The sequence below is a fragment of the Colossoma macropomum genome, unplaced genomic scaffold (genome assembly GCF_904425465.1).
Source record: "Colossoma macropomum unplaced genomic scaffold, Colossoma_macropomum, whole genome shotgun sequence".
NCBI lineage: Eukaryota > Metazoa > Chordata > Actinopteri > Characiformes > Serrasalmidae > Colossoma > Colossoma macropomum.
Window position 1 is genome coordinate 13,587,814 of NW_023494784.1, and position 18,469 is coordinate 13,606,282.

The 18,469-nt window shown below is 38.0% G+C and overlaps 1 protein-coding gene across 5 annotated transcripts in view; it reads right to left on the minus strand.

Annotated features, from left to right (window-relative positions):
- Positions 1-7,573: 7,573 nt before the first annotated feature.
- The window catches only part of LOC118803183 (glycerol kinase-like), a 45,113-nt gene continuing 34,217 nt past the window's right edge, over positions 7,574-18,469 (minus strand). For 2 of the 5 annotated variants that reach the window (XM_036563965.1, XM_036565248.1), the window contains 6 exons: positions 17,441-17,525; positions 15,776-15,896; positions 15,072-15,215; positions 10,798-10,884; positions 9,605-9,675; positions 9,327-9,505 (listed from right to left, as the gene is read on the minus strand). In XM_036563965.1, coding sequence (XP_036419858.1) covers positions 9,365-9,505; positions 9,605-9,675; positions 10,798-10,884; positions 15,072-15,215; positions 15,776-15,896; positions 17,441-17,525 — 649 coding nt within the window. In that variant the 3' untranslated portion in view covers positions 9,327-9,364. The other 3 variants (XM_036564631.1, XM_036565336.1, XM_036565418.1) reach the window with 3 other exon arrangements.

Genomic DNA, 18,469 nt, shown 5'->3' on the forward strand with positions numbered 1-18,469 from the left:
AGTTTTCTGTAAGCACATAGATGTCCATGATATGCTCAGAAAAGACAACAATAAATGAAACATCTACAGAAATAGTTTAAAGTTCCTTCTGTACCTATCACTAAAGGGGGCTTTTCCCCCCATCATGTTGTACCATGTCTAAATTTTTGAGGTTTTCAGTCTCTCAGCATCTACAGCCCTTAATTATCTGGCTGAGGCATGTTTGTAGCTGGACCACAATAATAATGTGCACTTGTTAGGGGTCCCTAAATTATAGATTATTAAAAATGTATGCTTCTGGACTAAAGATGTCTTTGCTACATTAATATTATGCCAGTTGCTTGGCATTAATCGTCGCCCTTGCTATTTCCTCTGCTCCTCCAGAACTCTACTCACTGTCTGTTATGCATTGGACTCTGCTGTCCCAGCTATCTGGGCAAATAGACGGGACTAACAAATAACCACCCCTTCCAACACTTGGTGAATCAACTTTGATGTCCTTCACTCTCTGCCTCGTTCCACTTCACTGCCAACTCCAAATAATTCCAGAACTTCTAACAGACTCAAACTTGCATTTGTCAACTGTCGTTCTATAATGGACAAAGCTTCTAAACTAAATGACCTAATTGTCCAAAACAGCTTCAACATGATTGTTTTTCATGTCATGGCAGAAGTCATGGCAGAAACCTGGAGATTACTTCCATCCTATGATGCTACCTAATGGCTATAGTTATCTAGCTAACCCTAGGTCCCAGGGAAAAGGTGGTGCCCTGGCTGTTGTCTTTAATATTACATTAACCTTTGTAACTTCATGAAACTCACATCTTTTGTATTCATGCCCCTGAAACTGGTTGGTTCAGTTCCTGTGCTGTTTCTGTCAATTTACCGCCCGCCCAAATCTGCTTCATTTTCTGTCAGAGTTTAGTGAATTACTCACTCTAGCCAGCTCTGTGTGTCCAGCTATAAGTGTGCTTGGGGATTTCAATATCCATGTTCACACTGACTGTTCACTGTCATTATCAACTGAGTTTTTGTCTGTGCTTAACTGTGCACCTCTGTTTCTGGTTCTTTTGTTGGTGTTTCTGACCACAAGCTTGCTGATTATTAAATCCTTCGTCTCTTTTTGTAATTTAAATGCTGTTGATTCTCACACTTTTTCTGCTCTTCTTCAGTCTTCTCCTTTCCCCTCTATGTCAAAATTCTCATGTCCTGATGATATTTTATCCATTTCTGATATATTTGTCCAGCTGGCCTCTCACAAGACTTGATTGGTTGCCTCTGGTCATTCCTCCCCATGGTTGTCCCCTGAACTCTGTGCTTTGAAAACCACAGGCATACATTTAGAGCACCTTTATCAGATATTAGTATTCTCAGAGCATATACATGGATGCAGTGCTGCTTTAAATACTGGCTGTACATTGTATTTTATCTGTTATTAATGGTACTGGATATAAGCCTGAAATACTATTCTCTATTAATATTGTCTATTACTATTAATAAACCTCTTCACCCTCTCTCTCCTACCCCTCCCTGCACTCCTTGTCTGGATAAAGCCACCCTTGAACACTACTGTTAAATTTCTAATCTACCCCTTTTTCAGCCAAGCCGTTGGCTGTAAGGGATTGTAGCTTCTCAATTGCAGTCTTTTTTTGATAAAGTTATCTTTTTGAGTCTTTCCAATCCAGCTTCCGTACAGTGCATAGCACAGAGATTTATATCACCGAGAGATATTTTGCTCATCATGAATCTAAGTGCTGCATTTGACACCATTAACCATGACATACTTATCTCCTGCCTTTCAGCTGTTGGCATTACTGACACTGCCCTCACCTGTTTCCTATCCTATATCACTAATAGACTTCACTTTGTTAACCTTGGTAAGGTTCTGCTATAAGTACTGTTATGCAAGGTGTCCCCCACGGATCAGTCCTTGGCCCTCTACTCTTCATCTTCTATTTTTTACCCCTCAGTCAGATTATCTGCCATCATGGACTTCATTTGCACTGTTATGCTGATGATATTCAGATCTATGTCAGCACCAACATTACCACTAACCTGCCACCCCCTGCCCTAATATCTTTTATACACGCCCTGGATGCATAGTAACTTTCTGAAATTAAGCATTGATAAAACTGAAATTTTACTCATTGGCCCTAAGTCTGTGATTGCATATTCCACTGACTTCACGCTTAACTTGGACAGTGCGACTGTAAGACCTTCAACAGTAGTCTGTAACTTAAGTGTACTTTTTGATACTGTCCTTTCTTTTGAAGCTTATATTAGGGCTCTGGTCAAAACAGCTTTTTTCTCTGATATATATTTCTCATCTTCACCCCTTGCTCTCCATGAAAGATACTGAAACTGGTTCATGCTTTCATATCGTCCCACTTAGACCACTGCAGCTCATTGGCGTCCCAAACAAAACTATCTGCCCTCTTCAGTATTTGCATAAGTCAGCTGCTAGAATACTCTCTCACTCTGAAAAATCAGCTCAAATCACCCCAATTTTATGTCAGTTACACTGGTTACCTGTCCCGCTTCGTATCCAGTTTAAACTCCTTATGCTATCATGCCTCTTGGCATGCAAAGCGCTCCTGGGTTAAAACAGGACATTTGTTGTTGTTCCTGATGTAGCAGACATCAACAAGGCCGGAAAAGTAGATCAGGACAGTTCAAACAGCCACACCGCACACAGGGATATGGAGCTCTGTGTCGTTTATTTCTGAACACATGAGACATGGGGAAGGATTAGTGCACATACGAAGACGCGCTCTCTCGCTCTCTCTCTCTCTCTCTCTTGCCCGTTCAGCATTGACAATGCTTTTTTCCAAAGATGCATATGCATACATATACATAAAGACAATAAAACTGGAAAACTGTGAAAAACTTAAATGTTAACAGTATTATTAGATCGACATGACAATGTGAATAATTATCAGTGTAAATAAAAAGATCACATTACATGTACACTCATGCACTGTAACTATATTTAACTGAGCAGAGGCTTAAACATAAAACGCAAAATCTAGGCTGCCTGAAACGCTGAAAGGCTACAACAGAAAGAGGCTTCGAAATGGAAAAACTATAATCACACAGTGAGCAAACCATTATAATTTGCCAAACTCCAAATGAATTAGTTTAAACAGTACAAATTCAACAGTAAAACATACCTGAACACATGAGACATAGGGCAGGATTAGTGCACATACGCAGACGCGCTCTCTCTCTTTCTCTCTCTCTTGCCTGCACGAGGCATAAAAACAACGAGGTGCATGCAGTACATTAAAAGCACTGTTTACACTTAAAAGTTTGGAAAGAAAATTACATATGCACGTAAAACAGTGCTGCGACTTCACCATGTAGTGTTTATATCCTTAGCAATGACTGAAAGACCTCTTTTTATTCTTAGAAAGAGAACTATATGGGAGAGAGTGAAACCGCCTGCTTACCCGTTCAGCATTCACAATGCCTTTACCGATATACTGGGAAAGCACACAGTACACAGGCATTGTGTTGCACCAATTAATGCCCCATCTACAACCAGCAAGGGGGGAACCCCATAAAAACCATACACATTGAAATTAGTTTGAAACTCAGACATTTCACAGCAATATTCATTTATCATTCCCCAAAGAGACTTAGTAAAGCTTAGTGAAGTTCACAATAGCGATGCAAAATAATATTTAAATAAAATAAAAAATATATATATTTTTAAAAATAATCAAAATCAGTATTATTATGGCTACACTGACATTGTTATTAGTGTAGTTGTGTTGTTTTATGTAAATTGGGTCCATTGGGGGTGGGCTTTGTTTGTGTTTAGCTACCCTTTTTATGTTATGTATCTTCCTGCATAACCCCCTTAGCTGTAAATTTGTATAATTCGCCATTGCTACTAGCAAATCTTTGGGAAAGTGAAAGTCTTTTTTACTGTTTTGCTGAAGAGTTTGAAAGTTGGATTAAAACGTTCAGTGTTGGGTGGTCCTCAGAAATGAAAATGATCTGTCCACAACAGTGGAAGCTAGGGGTGGGAATCTCTAGGCATCTCACGATTCAATTAAATTACGATTCAGAGGGCTACTTCGCGATTATAAAACGATTATTGATGCATCTTGATGCATCTTTTTTTTCTATACTATATATTTTTTTCTCACTGTGTGAGGACTTGGTACTTTTAAAGCAAAGGATTTGTAATTATCTATAATGAATTTACTTTTACTTTTACAATATCTGTTATAACTAAAACAAATGTAAGTGATATGGCAAGTGAATTTGAAGGCTCTCATTGACTGCTCTTGTTTGGAGCACATGAGACACTTTGGTGACATAAGATCCAGTGGCAATAGATGTCCAGCACATGTTGCAGCTGTTCTACCCATTTTCTTTAATATTTTTTTGATTTTGTAACTTTGGTTTTGGTCTCGTTGTAGAGAGTGGGGATCGCTATGTCAGTAAAATATCTTCGAGAAGGGACGCTGTATCTTGGCTCCAAAGTGTGCAACATAGTGCAAAAGCCCTGGTTCTCAGTGACTAAGAACTGGCGTGCAGACTGCAGGTCACATAGCAACGCAGTCTCGCCTAGGTAGTAGCTAATGAAAAAGCGAGAGAGATTTAAGACGAACATTTGGAGACAGATGGACTTATTGGCATTTATAAGCAGCGCAGTTGGTTTCCTGGAACGTTAAACCTGCAATGAGAGACTGTCAAACACTAAAAAGTTGCAAAGATGAAGTCAGCTTCCCTTTCGAATTTTCCCGTTCCACCTTAAATGGTGCTGCATTTACATTCTGGCACCTCAGGCAGAATTTAAAGTGGAACAGGAAAATTCAAACAAGAAGCTGGCAAATAAGAAGCTGACTTCAGCTTTGTAAAACAGTTGAACGTTGAGAGACATTTTACAAGAAACTGTTCTACTTTTGAGGAAAAGTTTTCTGGTGGAGATGGAGGAGTGGTTCTGGTGGAGGAAAGCAGCTATAGCTAAAGCTTAAAGCAAAGCAAAGTAAGTCTGTGTTTTCGTTTATATTTTTTAGCCTACACTAGGACATTAGCACATACTGGACATAAAATGTTGTGGCTCCCAAGGTGGTTTGATTTTTGTTGAAAGGATAAAATGGCTGTTAACCTAACCTAGCTTTTAATGCAGAGTGTGCTGGTTGTATTTCTTGCTCATCCAGTTGTGTTTTTGTTATCTGCACGTCACAGAGCGTCCGGGTGCTGCACTTCCGCGCTTCCAGGTTCCGCCTTTTGCATTCCATCAGCAATTGTCATCAATTAAAATTTAGAAAATCTATTTTTGACATTTGTGAATCGATTCAGAATCGTCCATGTCCGCATCGTGATGCATCTAAGAATCAATTTTTCCTCCCACCCCTAGTGGAGGCTATAGCACAGTTTTTAACACAGGCTAACACATTCTATAACACAGTGTCACACATCAGACTGAACAAATCAGTTCAGCAGTCTGTTTTACTTCTGCCATTTGTACTATCCTGTTGTTCATTTTTGAAAACTGTTCTACAAAATCAGAAGAGGTCATAAACAAAGATGAGTTTTAAAGTGATATTCATAGGGAAGTATTCAAATGAATAACATTAGTGCTTTTCTGCAAAGCCGTTGTTGGCATTCACAGCTTTGAGACATCTATGTGAGATGCAATAAGCTTTTTGCAGCATTGTGGTCCAATTTTGGTCTGTTCCTCTCAGCAAAAAATCTAAAGTTCCCCAGGATTACACAAATCCTTCTGATGGGCTCACAATTTCCAAATCCTCCATAAATAGTAGCCTTGCTGCTTAACATTTAACATAGTGCTGTGAGTTAGAATAATCACACTCTCTGCACACAAATCTTACACTCTGAATCAGCTGGACATTTCCCTCCCCCGCTTGCTCCAGTTAAGCAAGTACTTGGCACTGCTGGATCAAAGGCATTCAGTTTGGGTTGGAATTGAATTCTTCAAGAATCTAAATCTCCACACTCAGGGTTAGTCAACACCGCTTTAAATACTCGCACCCCTTGCATTCTTTAAGCAGGTTTTGCCATGACTGCCATGGTATCTCACCAAAAAACTTGGCAGGTGTGCTCCCACTCAGTAGAAACTAGGGCTCGACCGATGTATCATTTAGTTTATGTTTTTATGATCAGATGTTTAAAGAGAGTTACTCATTTTTCAGGTTTGTAGTGGTTTCATGTTCATAAACCAACAAAAAATGTTAAATACCATATCCTGCAGCAGTACACTATTTGTATTATTTTCTGGTATTTAAAAAAAAAAATTCACAGTTGACAGCTTGTATATCATATCAGATAGTGTGTGTGTGTGTGTGTGTGTGTGTGTGTGTGTGTGTGTGTGCGCATAAATATCTATACATGTGTAAATATATATATACACGTGTGTTTTGTATAGAAATGTGACAACAGTGCCACAAGTCTTGAGCTGCTTAATTTGTAATTATTTTTATGTCTGTGTGTTTGTTTCTCACTGAAAGTCTGCAGTAAATCTGCACATTCATTATTACTCACAGTGTTCATTTAGAGCTGTTAAACTGAACCATAAAGGCTGAAATGTTCTTCAGGAAATAATTCAAAGGGAATTAATGTTACAGTTTGCTGTTACTTATTCTCTGTAAATGTTTGTGTTGTGTTTTTGTAAGGAAACAGTATGTGAGAAAATGACATATGATTATTGTCTTAAACTGATCATTGTTGTTCACCTTTTTAAAAGTGTGTTCATGGAGGTTGCTATGCACATATCCAGAGAGTTATCAAGCAGATAGTCAATATGATGTGCTTACAGCCCAAATACTGATTTATTATGATGTATCTTTTGTTTTTCTGTCATAGTAAAGTTATATTCACCCATATGTTAACATGTGAAAGCACTGTTTGATACACCTAAATAAAACCTGTAATTTCATCTCTGTTCACTGAATTTAGTCTATTTCTAAATTTCCTTTTTTCAGGGGAAGCAAATAATTTTCACATTGCAGTTCAGCATCTTGCAACACAGAAATGGATAATTAATTGTTGATTTCCAAACTTTTCAGCTTGCAGCTAACTTATTCGAGCCAATTGCAAAAATGACCTAGATTATATAAGGGAAAGCTAAGCATGGTCTTACTGGTTAAAATTATTTTTTGCCCTACCCACTGGTGCATGATGAAGTAAACAAAAATCAGATGTTTTGGAGGTGGAGTGAAATATATTACATTTTGATGGACAATTGCAGAAAAACAAGAATTTTGCCTTTTAAATGGTATTAAACAATTAGTGACCAGCAACATTAACAAATTTGTTCTTAATCTTCCAGATATCGCCTTTAGTTCAGCTGAAGTAAACTATTAAAACTATTGTTGACAGATTATTACTCCTTTATGTCAAATACTTAACATGTTTCAAGCAGTACAAAGAGTTCCACTGCTTTGTAAGAATGACCAGATCCTTAGGAGAGGTTTTGTCCTCTTCTTTTTCATAAAAATTAACAAAACACAATTAGTACAGATATCACTCATTATATCAATACTGACACACTATCTTTAAAATAATAGAATAGAATGAAGACCTTTCCTGTTAACTGAAAAAAACACCAGTAAAAGAATTCAGAAAAAGATATTTAATCTTTAAGATTATTACAGAAAATTTTAGAATTCTAGAATTGTTTCCATTCAATTTACAGTGACATTAATTTGCAGTGTTTACATAACAACTCTATTGTTAAAAAGATCGCCATATAAGAAGATTACATTAAAGGCAATCACATTACATTAATAAAAAATAATTAGTCATGTTAATGACAGCACATCTTATCAACAAAACAAAAATGAAATGGTACAGAAGTAGAAGAAATAAAAAAAATTACCTATCCATTATAATAATTACTGTAAAGGTTTCTTAGCCATGTTCGAGCAGTGTGAATTTGGATTTGATGAAATGCTGAGAGTAGGGGTGGGAACATGATATTTTATCGTTATTTTGATAAATTATGTCACAATACACTCAAGGAACTGTCTATTGTTTAATTACAAAGTGGGCATAATCAGCTCTGTTTAATTAGATTTTGTGCAGTGCAGTTTGTAAAACACTGAATATGAAACTTTTTTTTAAATCTTGTTTCAATGTGGCACTACAAGTTGTTTTTTCTTCATTCACACTTAACAAACCGCAGAAAAAAGAATTATCATGATGCTTATTGTGTATCATGAAAATATCTGGACATCTACCCCTAGCTGAGAGTGGGTTTAATTGTGAATATGTAGAATATCTGTGGCTCAGTAGAACAGTTTTGTCACTGAATGTTACTGCCTGAAAGAAAACATCTATTGCAGAAGATTGGAAGGTAGAACCTAGATCACTGAACCATTAGGAACAGAAATGCTGCTGTAATTACTGTAATTGCTAATGATCGTCCGAATAAGCATAGAGACAGATGCAATAACCTTTGGTGAACATCAGTTATAAAAATAATTTCATGTGTGTCATGTCATTGTCAAATGGTTTGAATGATCTGTTCCTAAAGTGCGCTGAGATTACTAAATATGCACTCAGGGCAGTTTAGCAGCTGTGCCAAAGTCATTTATTAATAAACAACTAAATGATGTGGTACTAGTTTGAATAAATATACACCATTTTATATTAAAAAGTTCTAAAATGACAAATGATTATATACTGTGCACGTTTGGGGTACTACACAATGGTGTCTTCACTTTGTGTCCCTGTTTTCCAAATATCTTATATTCATCAAATAAACAGTAATTGTGTAAAAATTGTACAGAAGTATGTTCTCTGAAGAGGATATGTTAACTTACACTTAGAAAATCAACAACAATACTGAATTTGACCAGGGGCTCCCAAACTTTTGTACACAACGGTATGCAATGTTTTATAGTCCATGTTTATAAATATCATCATAATGTCATCACATTAAATGACACATTATCACATTATCAAGTCTATTTAACAATGCAATTTTTGATTCAGCACCACGCTAATTGGTGGGGTATACATTTTACATTACATTAGCTACATTAGCCTTGTAGCTAAAACTAAAGAAGCACATTTTTAATTTCAACACTGTTGGGATAAAGGGAGAATTTAGATTTTCCACTAAACCCACTAAACTATAAACACTTTAAGGGTTGTAGACTCGTTTTGGCCAGCCAGTGGGTTTCAAACACATTGAGTGTGAAAAGAGATGCATATTTGACCAGAACATAGCTGTGAAAATTCTGATAATACTCATCCTGAGGGAAGAGGGGCTGTCAGATCCCATTGGACTGGTTCAATAATCTGACTGTCTGCTGTGTGTATATTTTGCAGCAGTACTATGTAGATCTAGTTGTGGTATCCTGAAAAACAAAACAGGGGCACAGTGTCATTTTCTACCAGCAAATCAGATACTGTTCACTCTCTGTTTTGCTGGTAGTCCCAGTGAACACAGTGCAAAAAATACACAAGAAATACAATAACACAAGTTGGGAGAAATGAGTGAAACAGGCTCTACATACCCAGGTCCTGATTTAGAGTACCTCCTCTGAAAAACATTATCCAGAATTTACACTTAATTTAGCCACTCCTTTAACACTACATCCTTGTTTCCACACTCATTGTCCATTTTATCAGCTCAACTTACCATATAAGTGCACAAGAGATGAGCTATCGTTTCTGACTTTACATCCAGAAGGACCAACAAGGTAAGAGTGTCTAATAGAGGGGACAGTGAGTGGACACACAGTTTTAAAAACTCCAGCAGCACTACTGTGTCTGATCCACTCATACCAGCACAACACACTCTAACGCACCACCACGACGTGTCACTGCAGTGCTGAGAATGATCCACCACCTAAATAATACCTGCTCTGTGGTGGTCCTGTGGGAGTGCTGACAATTGAAGAACAGGGTGAAAAAGGGGTAACAAAGTATGTAGATATACAGATAGAAATCAGTCTGTAATTGCAGAACTACAAAATGGACAATGAATGTAGAATCGAGGATTTGTTTTTAATGTTATAGCTGATCGGTGTATGTGGCGATGCCTGAAAGTAGGTAAGGTACATATTCACTTTACTGCTTAATATGCAGAATGCTGGCAGGGCTGGTTGGACAATGAATGAACAAACGGGGTAGCTTGCTAGCTTTTGCTAGCTTTTGCTTGCTGAGTTGCTCAAACTGAAAAAGAGTGAGTCTGTGTGGAATGCACAGTTTGTTAAAGCCACATCAGCCTTGTGTTTGGTGATGGTAAAGCATATGCCCAGTTTACACCAAAAGGAACATTATTCATAGGACATGCTTTGTACATTGTGCATTTGTATAGTGTGCACCCACAAAAAAAAGATTAACCTAAACAGAAAGAAAACACAGATTCAGGTTCCCTGGGGCTTTAAGGCTGGCCTGGATATCTCTCGTCTTACTGGGTTTGTATTATTGAAAATCAAACTTTTGTTGATTTCACACTTTTGCAGAGCATCGTATATCTGAAGAACCTATATACTGAACTACACTCTTAAAAAAATATGGTTCTTCAAGGGTTCTTTAGTAAAGGGAATGGTTCTATTTAGAATCATAAGTTCTATATAGAACCATTTCATGCTTAAATGGTTGTTCGCATGGTGCAACTCCATCAATCTGAAGAACTATTTCACCATGCAGAGAACCATTTTAACATGAAATGCTTCTATTCAGAACTCATGGTTCTAAAATAGAACCACTGACTTTACTAAAGAACCCTTGAAGAACCATCTTTGTGTGTGTGTGTGTGTTTTATCAGCAAACCAATATATCAGTTGGCCCAGCTGACCACACCCAACTGTAAGCATGTGTGCCTACCATTTTCAGTGGGAACAGGCTCCATCGTCTCCCAGTTCATGGCCTTCTGTACAGCTTTCTTCCATCTTGTGTAACGGAATTCACTCTCTGTCAAACAAACCAGTTATATGTCGAATTGTTCAGAAGGGTCTGGCTGCAGACATGCACTCTCAGCCTGACATGCACTGCCAGCCTATTGATGACGTCAGTGCACGCTCTGCCAAGACAGTGTTTTTGTCAGTTTTATGAGGAAAAACAGCGAACCACATACTGTTGGGCTACAAGAGTTATACTGTACGTATATTAATGTTATCATACTGATGATAAGGTAATTAAATATGGAAACTTTCACAGTAAAACCACGACAATAAGACATGAATGTCGGGTTTATTCGCAGAAAAAACAAAAAGGCTACTGCTGAAACTCATGAAAGCCATGCTGAAGACGATCAGAACTGGTTATCAAAAACTGTAATATTGATTAAAATAGAATTTATTAAGGATTCTAGGAGGTTGTGACAATGTACAGTCAACGTAGTACCGATTACTTTTGCTGTCCCGTCAATGTTGTCACAACCTCCTAGAAAGTTGTCAGACAACGTTGTCATAACTTTCTGAGGAATTACATTTACCGTTGTGACAATGTAGAGAGCACCAAGCAGACAACGTTGTGGGCACCAAAACAGTACGTAGTCACAATGTAACTGTGTTTGCACTGATGGTTTTGCTTCCTAGCGGGAATTGGCTTGATGGTCGACGTTAGAGGCCATTAGGAAACGTTCAAATGTATGTGGAATTAGTCCCAAAACACCATCAGGAAAACACAGAATACCATTAGCAACTACTGAAAACCACCAGGAACCAACAGACACTTTTAATGTGTTCTATGATTTTTTTTTCAACAGGGAGGTACATTAAATGTAACTCTCTAGCCGTGTTATGGACGATAAATGGATTAAGTGATGATATCTTCTGCCGTCGTGGCAGAGAGTGCATGTGCACGTAATGTCACTGGGGCTGAGAGTGCATCTGGCTGAGAGTGCATGTCTGCACCCAGACTCTATAGGGAATTGTTAGTACTACACAGCAACAAGCAAGGAGCATACTCAGTGTAGTTCCTAGAGAATTTTCCAGTCCTGCACTCGACCATACATTCACAACTTGTCAGATTTTACCAGTTACTGCAGTTCTGCTGCACTAAACATCTGTGGATTCAGAACCACTTAAAAGTGATAACACAAACACTTAAAGTCTTAAATAAGCCTTAACAAGATTCAGTTATTTCAGAATGCTGCAGTTCAGCAAAATGTCAAATTTAGACAGGTTTCCCCTTAGCGCACATACAGTCAATCAGCCTTGACATCATTGGCAGCACTAAACATCTGCAGATTCAGAACCAAAAAGTGCTGCACTCTTATCAAGAGAAACCCTCCAATCAAATCACACAAACAACTGTCTACCCTACATTAGTGAATGGGTTTGTGAGTCAGGTAGAGGACATGATGTGAATGTTTACTGTAGCCCTCAGGAAGTCACACAAGGTGAAACAAAGTGAGACTGTAGCTGGGAAAAGAAGATGTCAAGTCAGTACACAATTAGCCACAGCTGTCAGATACTGGCTTTACAGGATTAACTTGTGAACCTCTGGACATCCTTAAAATGCTCAGAAAATAAGAGGCTCACCATTAAACACTTCACATACTATGGCATCAAGAAGACTCTCTCCCGATTGTAATTCACTGCTGTCAGAGAACTCTGTTTGGGTTTTTTTTTTCCCCACGCTTCTGGGCCTTTGTGTTAAGCTTAAAACAACCAATTGGATATTTCTTATGACAGTAACAAATTAAACACATAGCTCAGTCAAAAAAGCTAGTAAAGAATATGATGTTACTCACCAGCATTAAGCACACTGAATCATTGTTAGCCAGGGACTTAGCTAGAACTTTTAGAATGGTGTGGCCAGGTAAGACCCAGACATTTTATTATGGTAGCTCAATGCTAGAAAAAATAGCATTACTGTATTAAAATGACATAAAAAGGATGATTTGGTTTTTTCCGTACATAAATCTGTCCATCTTTTCCACATTAATAAAATATTACATCAACACAACTGCTGATGCCAAAAACTGAAAGACAAAGGACCAACCACACATTTACTTTCCTTGTTACGTCAGCAAATCAATGACATAGCCCTTAACATTCCAGGTTTATTTCATACAAAGCTTACTATCCAGTAACAGGGACCTTAATGCAAAACTAATGGAGCTATTCTTAGGTTATAGAAGTGTGTAATAAAACTTTGGGCCCGCCGGCAGCCCCATGGCTTGTTAAGGGGGTAAACTAATTACTGCAGCATTATGAGACTCTCGTAACTGATTGGTAACTACCCAGATTTTCACCATAGAGCGTCATTAATGATGGCTGGCTGTCTGACTTTCCATGACTCAAGTGGCCAGAGGGGCGACCATGGTTCATTCCAGGGTGGTATCATCTCATTATTGATCATCTATCTAGCAATATCTTCTGTAAACTTTGAGAGCAATATATTTCTCCAAATTCACCATGAAAACTGTTTTTGTAGCATAAAAGTTATTGTTTTTCATCATAAGCACTTTTCAGTAACAGGTTTATACATATAATTATTATTTTAATCTCCCTCTTAGTGGTTGTAAACCTCACATAAACAGCAGTAATGTATTACTGGCAGGTAGCAAAAAGTTAACAAAAACACTGGACAAGCTTTTGGGACAGGAATTTCCACACTGTTAAAAGTTAGCATTAGTATTAAAACAAAATGTGTTATTTTAATATTGAATTCGTTGATAGTATATCCCCAGAGGCACTTGTCCCTGCTCAGGAAGATGCAGGTGCTCTGCTTCCTCAGAAGAGAAAGGTACACATATAAATTACCACCCCATTTCCAAAAAAAGTTAGGACTTAATGTAAATAAAAACAGAATTCAATGCCATGCAAATCAAAAGTCTATATTTAATTAAAATAGTACAAAACAATATATCAAATGCTGAAACAGAGAAATGTTTTTTGAAAAATATATACCTCTTCTTTTAACAACACTGTAAGCGTTTGGGAACTGTGGAGGCCAACTGCTGTAGTTTTGAAAGTGAAATGTTTCCCGTTCTTGCTTTATATGAGATTTCAGTTACTCAACAGTTCAGGTCTTTTTTGCCATTTTTTGTTTCATAATGTGACAAATGTCAGTGGGTGACAGGTCTGGCCAGTTTAGCACCCAGTCTCTTTGACTACAGAGTCATGCTGTTGTAATGTGCAGAATGTGGTTTGGCATTATCTTGCTGAAATAAGCAAGGCCTTCCTTGAAAAATACTTTGGATGGCAGCATATGCTGCTCCAAAACCTGTATACTGTATATCGTTCAGGATTAGTGGTGCCTTCACAGATGTGTAAGTCACCCATGCCATGTGCACTAATGCTTCCCCCTTATCATCACGGATGCTGACTTTTGAAGTGTATACTGATAACAAGCCGGATGGCCCCTCTCCTCTTTAGCCCGGAGGATACAGCATCCATGATTTCCAAAAAGAATTAAAATTTTTGATTCATCTGACCACAGGACACTTTTCCACTTCGCCTCAGTTCATCATAAATTAGCTTAGGCTCAGAGAAGGTGGAAGTGTGTCTGGATCCTGTTTATATATCGTTTCTTCTTTGCATGGTAGAGTTTTATCCTGCACCTGTGCATGCAGCGACAAACTGTGTTCACAGACAATGTTTTTCAGAAGTGTTCAATTATTCTAAATGGGATCTCCTCTTGATCTCAGGTACTTCTCTTAGATGTGGTTAAGTCCAGTTTGAAATCAGAGTGAGACTTAAGCCATTTTCTCCTTTTTCTGAAATTTGGCTCCTGAGAAATAAAACTCAGATTTTCTCACTTTAATCAAAATGTTGTCACAAATGTAGCTTAACTCTTTAGTGTCTGACTCATCTCACCCCAGTCTCAGCTAATTAGTACTTCCATAGGAAAAGTGTAAGATCTCATCGTCTTCTGTCAGTGCAAAGGGAGAACTTGTTTTTTTCATTCATCACCAGCACGTCTTATAGTGAAATGCTGATGTTAATCTCCTCTTTTCTCCTACGGGGGGTTTAGGAGAAACAATTCAGAAATCAGTGATCCTTCATCAATATAATATTGAGGTCTGCTTTATTTCTCTGAGACAATCTTAAGAAAGATTTTTTTTCCTCTGGGGGGATTGTGTGTTTATGTAGATGTAACCACAATTCCAAGTTATTTGGAAAGAAAACACTGATCTGAGCTCTCACCATCTGGGTTAATCTGAGGCTGATACTTCTCAGAGGTCACCGAGGTCATCCCATCAGGGTTTATTGTCCATACACAGACCCCTTCAGCTGCCCCTGCAGCCATGGCTGCACCAAGAGCGGTGGTCTCAGACATAGAGGGTCTCACTGCACAAGAGAAAAACACACTGAACAACAAAAACAATACAAAAATAAGTAGTATTTTCCATGATATAACCTGTATGCAATGTGTCTTTGGGCCAGTATGGCAAAAATGCTTTGTTAGGACCAAAAAGATTTTAATAAGATTATAATTACTAGTATAATAAGATTATAAGTTTACTTGGCTTTAGAGCAGTTAAAGTGAAAACAGTAAACATTAGTTTAAAGATTAGAGGTGATTAGGCCTGAGCATCAAAATTTCATACTTGGTACCGACTGAAAACTTCAATCACTCAATTCCAAATTTCAACACTTCAAGCAGACTGTTATACCAGCGTCAGTAAGCAAATAAGCATACTAGTTCCAAAACCTAGACTGTTGAACGTTTGCATGTTTTCATGGAAATACTTGACACTGCCTGCCAGACTCTGCCTGCCAGGTTCTGGGTTAGTCAGCATGGAATAACTTACAATTTAAATCAAATAAAATACTGCAGTGTTGTGACCCTGCAGGAGCGCAGTACTGATCTACAGTAAAAGCTTACACATACACAGACTCATACATACCCACAGGAATGCAGAGGATATCAGCCTGCAGCTGCATTAGTAATTTGTTGGCAGTCATCCCTCCGTCTACCTGTAACTGAGAGAGTGGAACACCGCCGTCCTGATTCATCGCATCCAGAACCTGAAACATACAAGAAAGAGTTAATATGTATAAATATATACATACACCGATCAGGCATAACATTATGATCACCTCCTTGTTTCTATGCTCATTGTCCATTTTATCAGCTCCACTTACTATATAGGTGCACTTTGTAGTCCATCTGTTTCTCTGTATACTTTGTTAGCCCCCTTTTATCCTGTTCTTCAGTGGTCAGGACCCCCATGGACCCTCACAGAGTGGGTACTGTTTGGGTGGTGGATCATTCTCAGCACTGTAGTAACACTGACGTGGTGGCGGTGTAAAAGTGTGTGTTGCGCTGGTCTGAGTGGATCAGACACAGCAGTGCTGCTGGAGTTTTAAAAACTTCAATGTCACTGCTGGACTGAGAATAGTCCACCAACCAAAAATATCCAGCCAACAGCGTCCTGTGGGCAGCGTCCTGTGACCACTGATGAAGGACTAGAGGATGATTGTTCCTGAGAGTTTTCCTGAGCCCATGCAGTGATTTCAACAACAGAATCATGTCTGTTTTTAATGCAGTGCAGCCTGAGGGCCCGAAGATCACAGCCAGCCCATTTTGGCTTTGTCCCTTGCATACAGAGATTTTTTAGGATTCTCTTAATCTTGTAATATGTTATGTCTTGTAGATGATGAAATACCCAAGTTTTTTGCTAGTTTACACTGAGAAATGTTATTCCTAAATTGCTCCACTGCCCACACAGTCTTTCACTGAGTGGTGAACCCCTCCCCATCTTTGATTCTGAAACACTGGGATGCTCTTTTTATACCCAGTCATGTTACAGACCTGTTGCAAATTAAGCTAATTAGTTGTGAGATGTTCCACCAGGTGTTTTTTAGCGTAACACAAATTTACCAGTCTCTCTATGCCAACATTTTTGAATCGTGTTGCTAGCATCAAATTCAAAATGGGCATATATTTTCAAAAACAACTTCTCATTTTCAATATCTGACATGTTGTCTTTGGACTTTTTGGATTCTGTTTTTATTTACATTTTGCACAGCATCTCAACTTTTTTGAAAAGGGCCCAGAGGAAAAAAATATTCTAAATGGGATCTCCTCTTGATCTCAGGTACTTCTCCTAGATGTGGTTAAGTCCAGTTTGAAATCAGAGTGAGACTTAAGCCATTTTCTCCTTTTTCTGAAATTTGGCTCCTGAGAAATAAACTCAGATTTTCTCAATTTAATCAAAATGTTGTCACACATGTGGCTTAACTTAAAAATGCATGAGTATCAATATTCATTCTTAACCATATCACCCTGCCCTAACTGACATAGTCAAACAATTGTCCTTATAATCATATACTGAAAAGAGTCCTAACTCTCACAGGAGTTATTAATCCCCTGATTTAACAACATACGTTATGTAATGCTGAATTATGCCTAGTCCTCTGTCTTAGAACAATTTTTGTTATTTCTTTACCTTATCCATATTATGTCCACTGTGATTCTGGAAATAAAGTTAAAGGATCTACACAAACTAATTTATTAAGTTATTATTAATGCATAGTATTGTCATAGTATGTGAGCTAAAGTTAATTACCTCTCGTGTCTGAAAGCATACAGCCTCAAGTGCAGCAAAAGCCAAGTGACTCCTGTTTGTGAACTGTGTCAAGCCACAGATAATCCTGAGACAGAAAAATAAAACAATGTCAGTAGCAATATATGTTTACATATTGTACCATCATTTCATTTCATCATTTACCTTCCATCATTTATTTCATTTCCAGTCAAAACGGCCATTAAGTACGAGTTATTAATTTTTCTTTGTCAGGAAAAACATATATTTAACATTAACTTAACAGATAGAACAACTAAACATAGTGTGTCCACTCTTTACCTTTATTACAGCTTCCATTCTTCCACACCTCCAGGTGTTTGCTAGGAGCCCCATTTTCTCTGTAGCTTTTAATCACTTTGTAAACAGATGTGGAAATTCCTGTTTTTTCACTTTGACCTTCTCCTTCATAATGTAAGTGGAGTAACTAAGATCTAATCTCCTCACAAACATATACTTAATGGTGGTTTTGACTGGACATTAAAGGAATGAAGGGCAGTCTCTGAGTTTTGTACAATACTCCATACTTTTTCACTGAATTTTATTTAGATTACATATGATAAGTAAGGGTTTGTTAGTGGTCCCTGTTCATATTTCTCTTCTGTTATTGTTTTGCTATTCGGTGTTGACCAGAGGAGGATGGGTCCTCATTTTGAGTCTTGGTTCCTTTCAAGGTTTCTTCCTCTTGCTCTTAGGGAGTTTGTCCTTGCCACTGTTGCCTTCGGCTTGCTCATGGGGGCTTGGACCGGGATTTTTCTGTAAAGCTACACGCCATATAAATTAATTTTGACTTTACACGAGTGGTCATTTATGACCACAGAGTCACTCTTGGCTGGATATTCCTTGCTGGTGGACTACTGACAACCCAGCAGTAACATATCCCTCAGCAACAGCAGGGCTGTGGTCAGAAACTGACAGAGGGCGGTAGATAAATTATACAGGATCAAAAGAGCTCCTGAACTCCTATATAGTGGAAGAGGCCAGTAAGTAAGTAAGTGGTTTCTAATAAAGTGG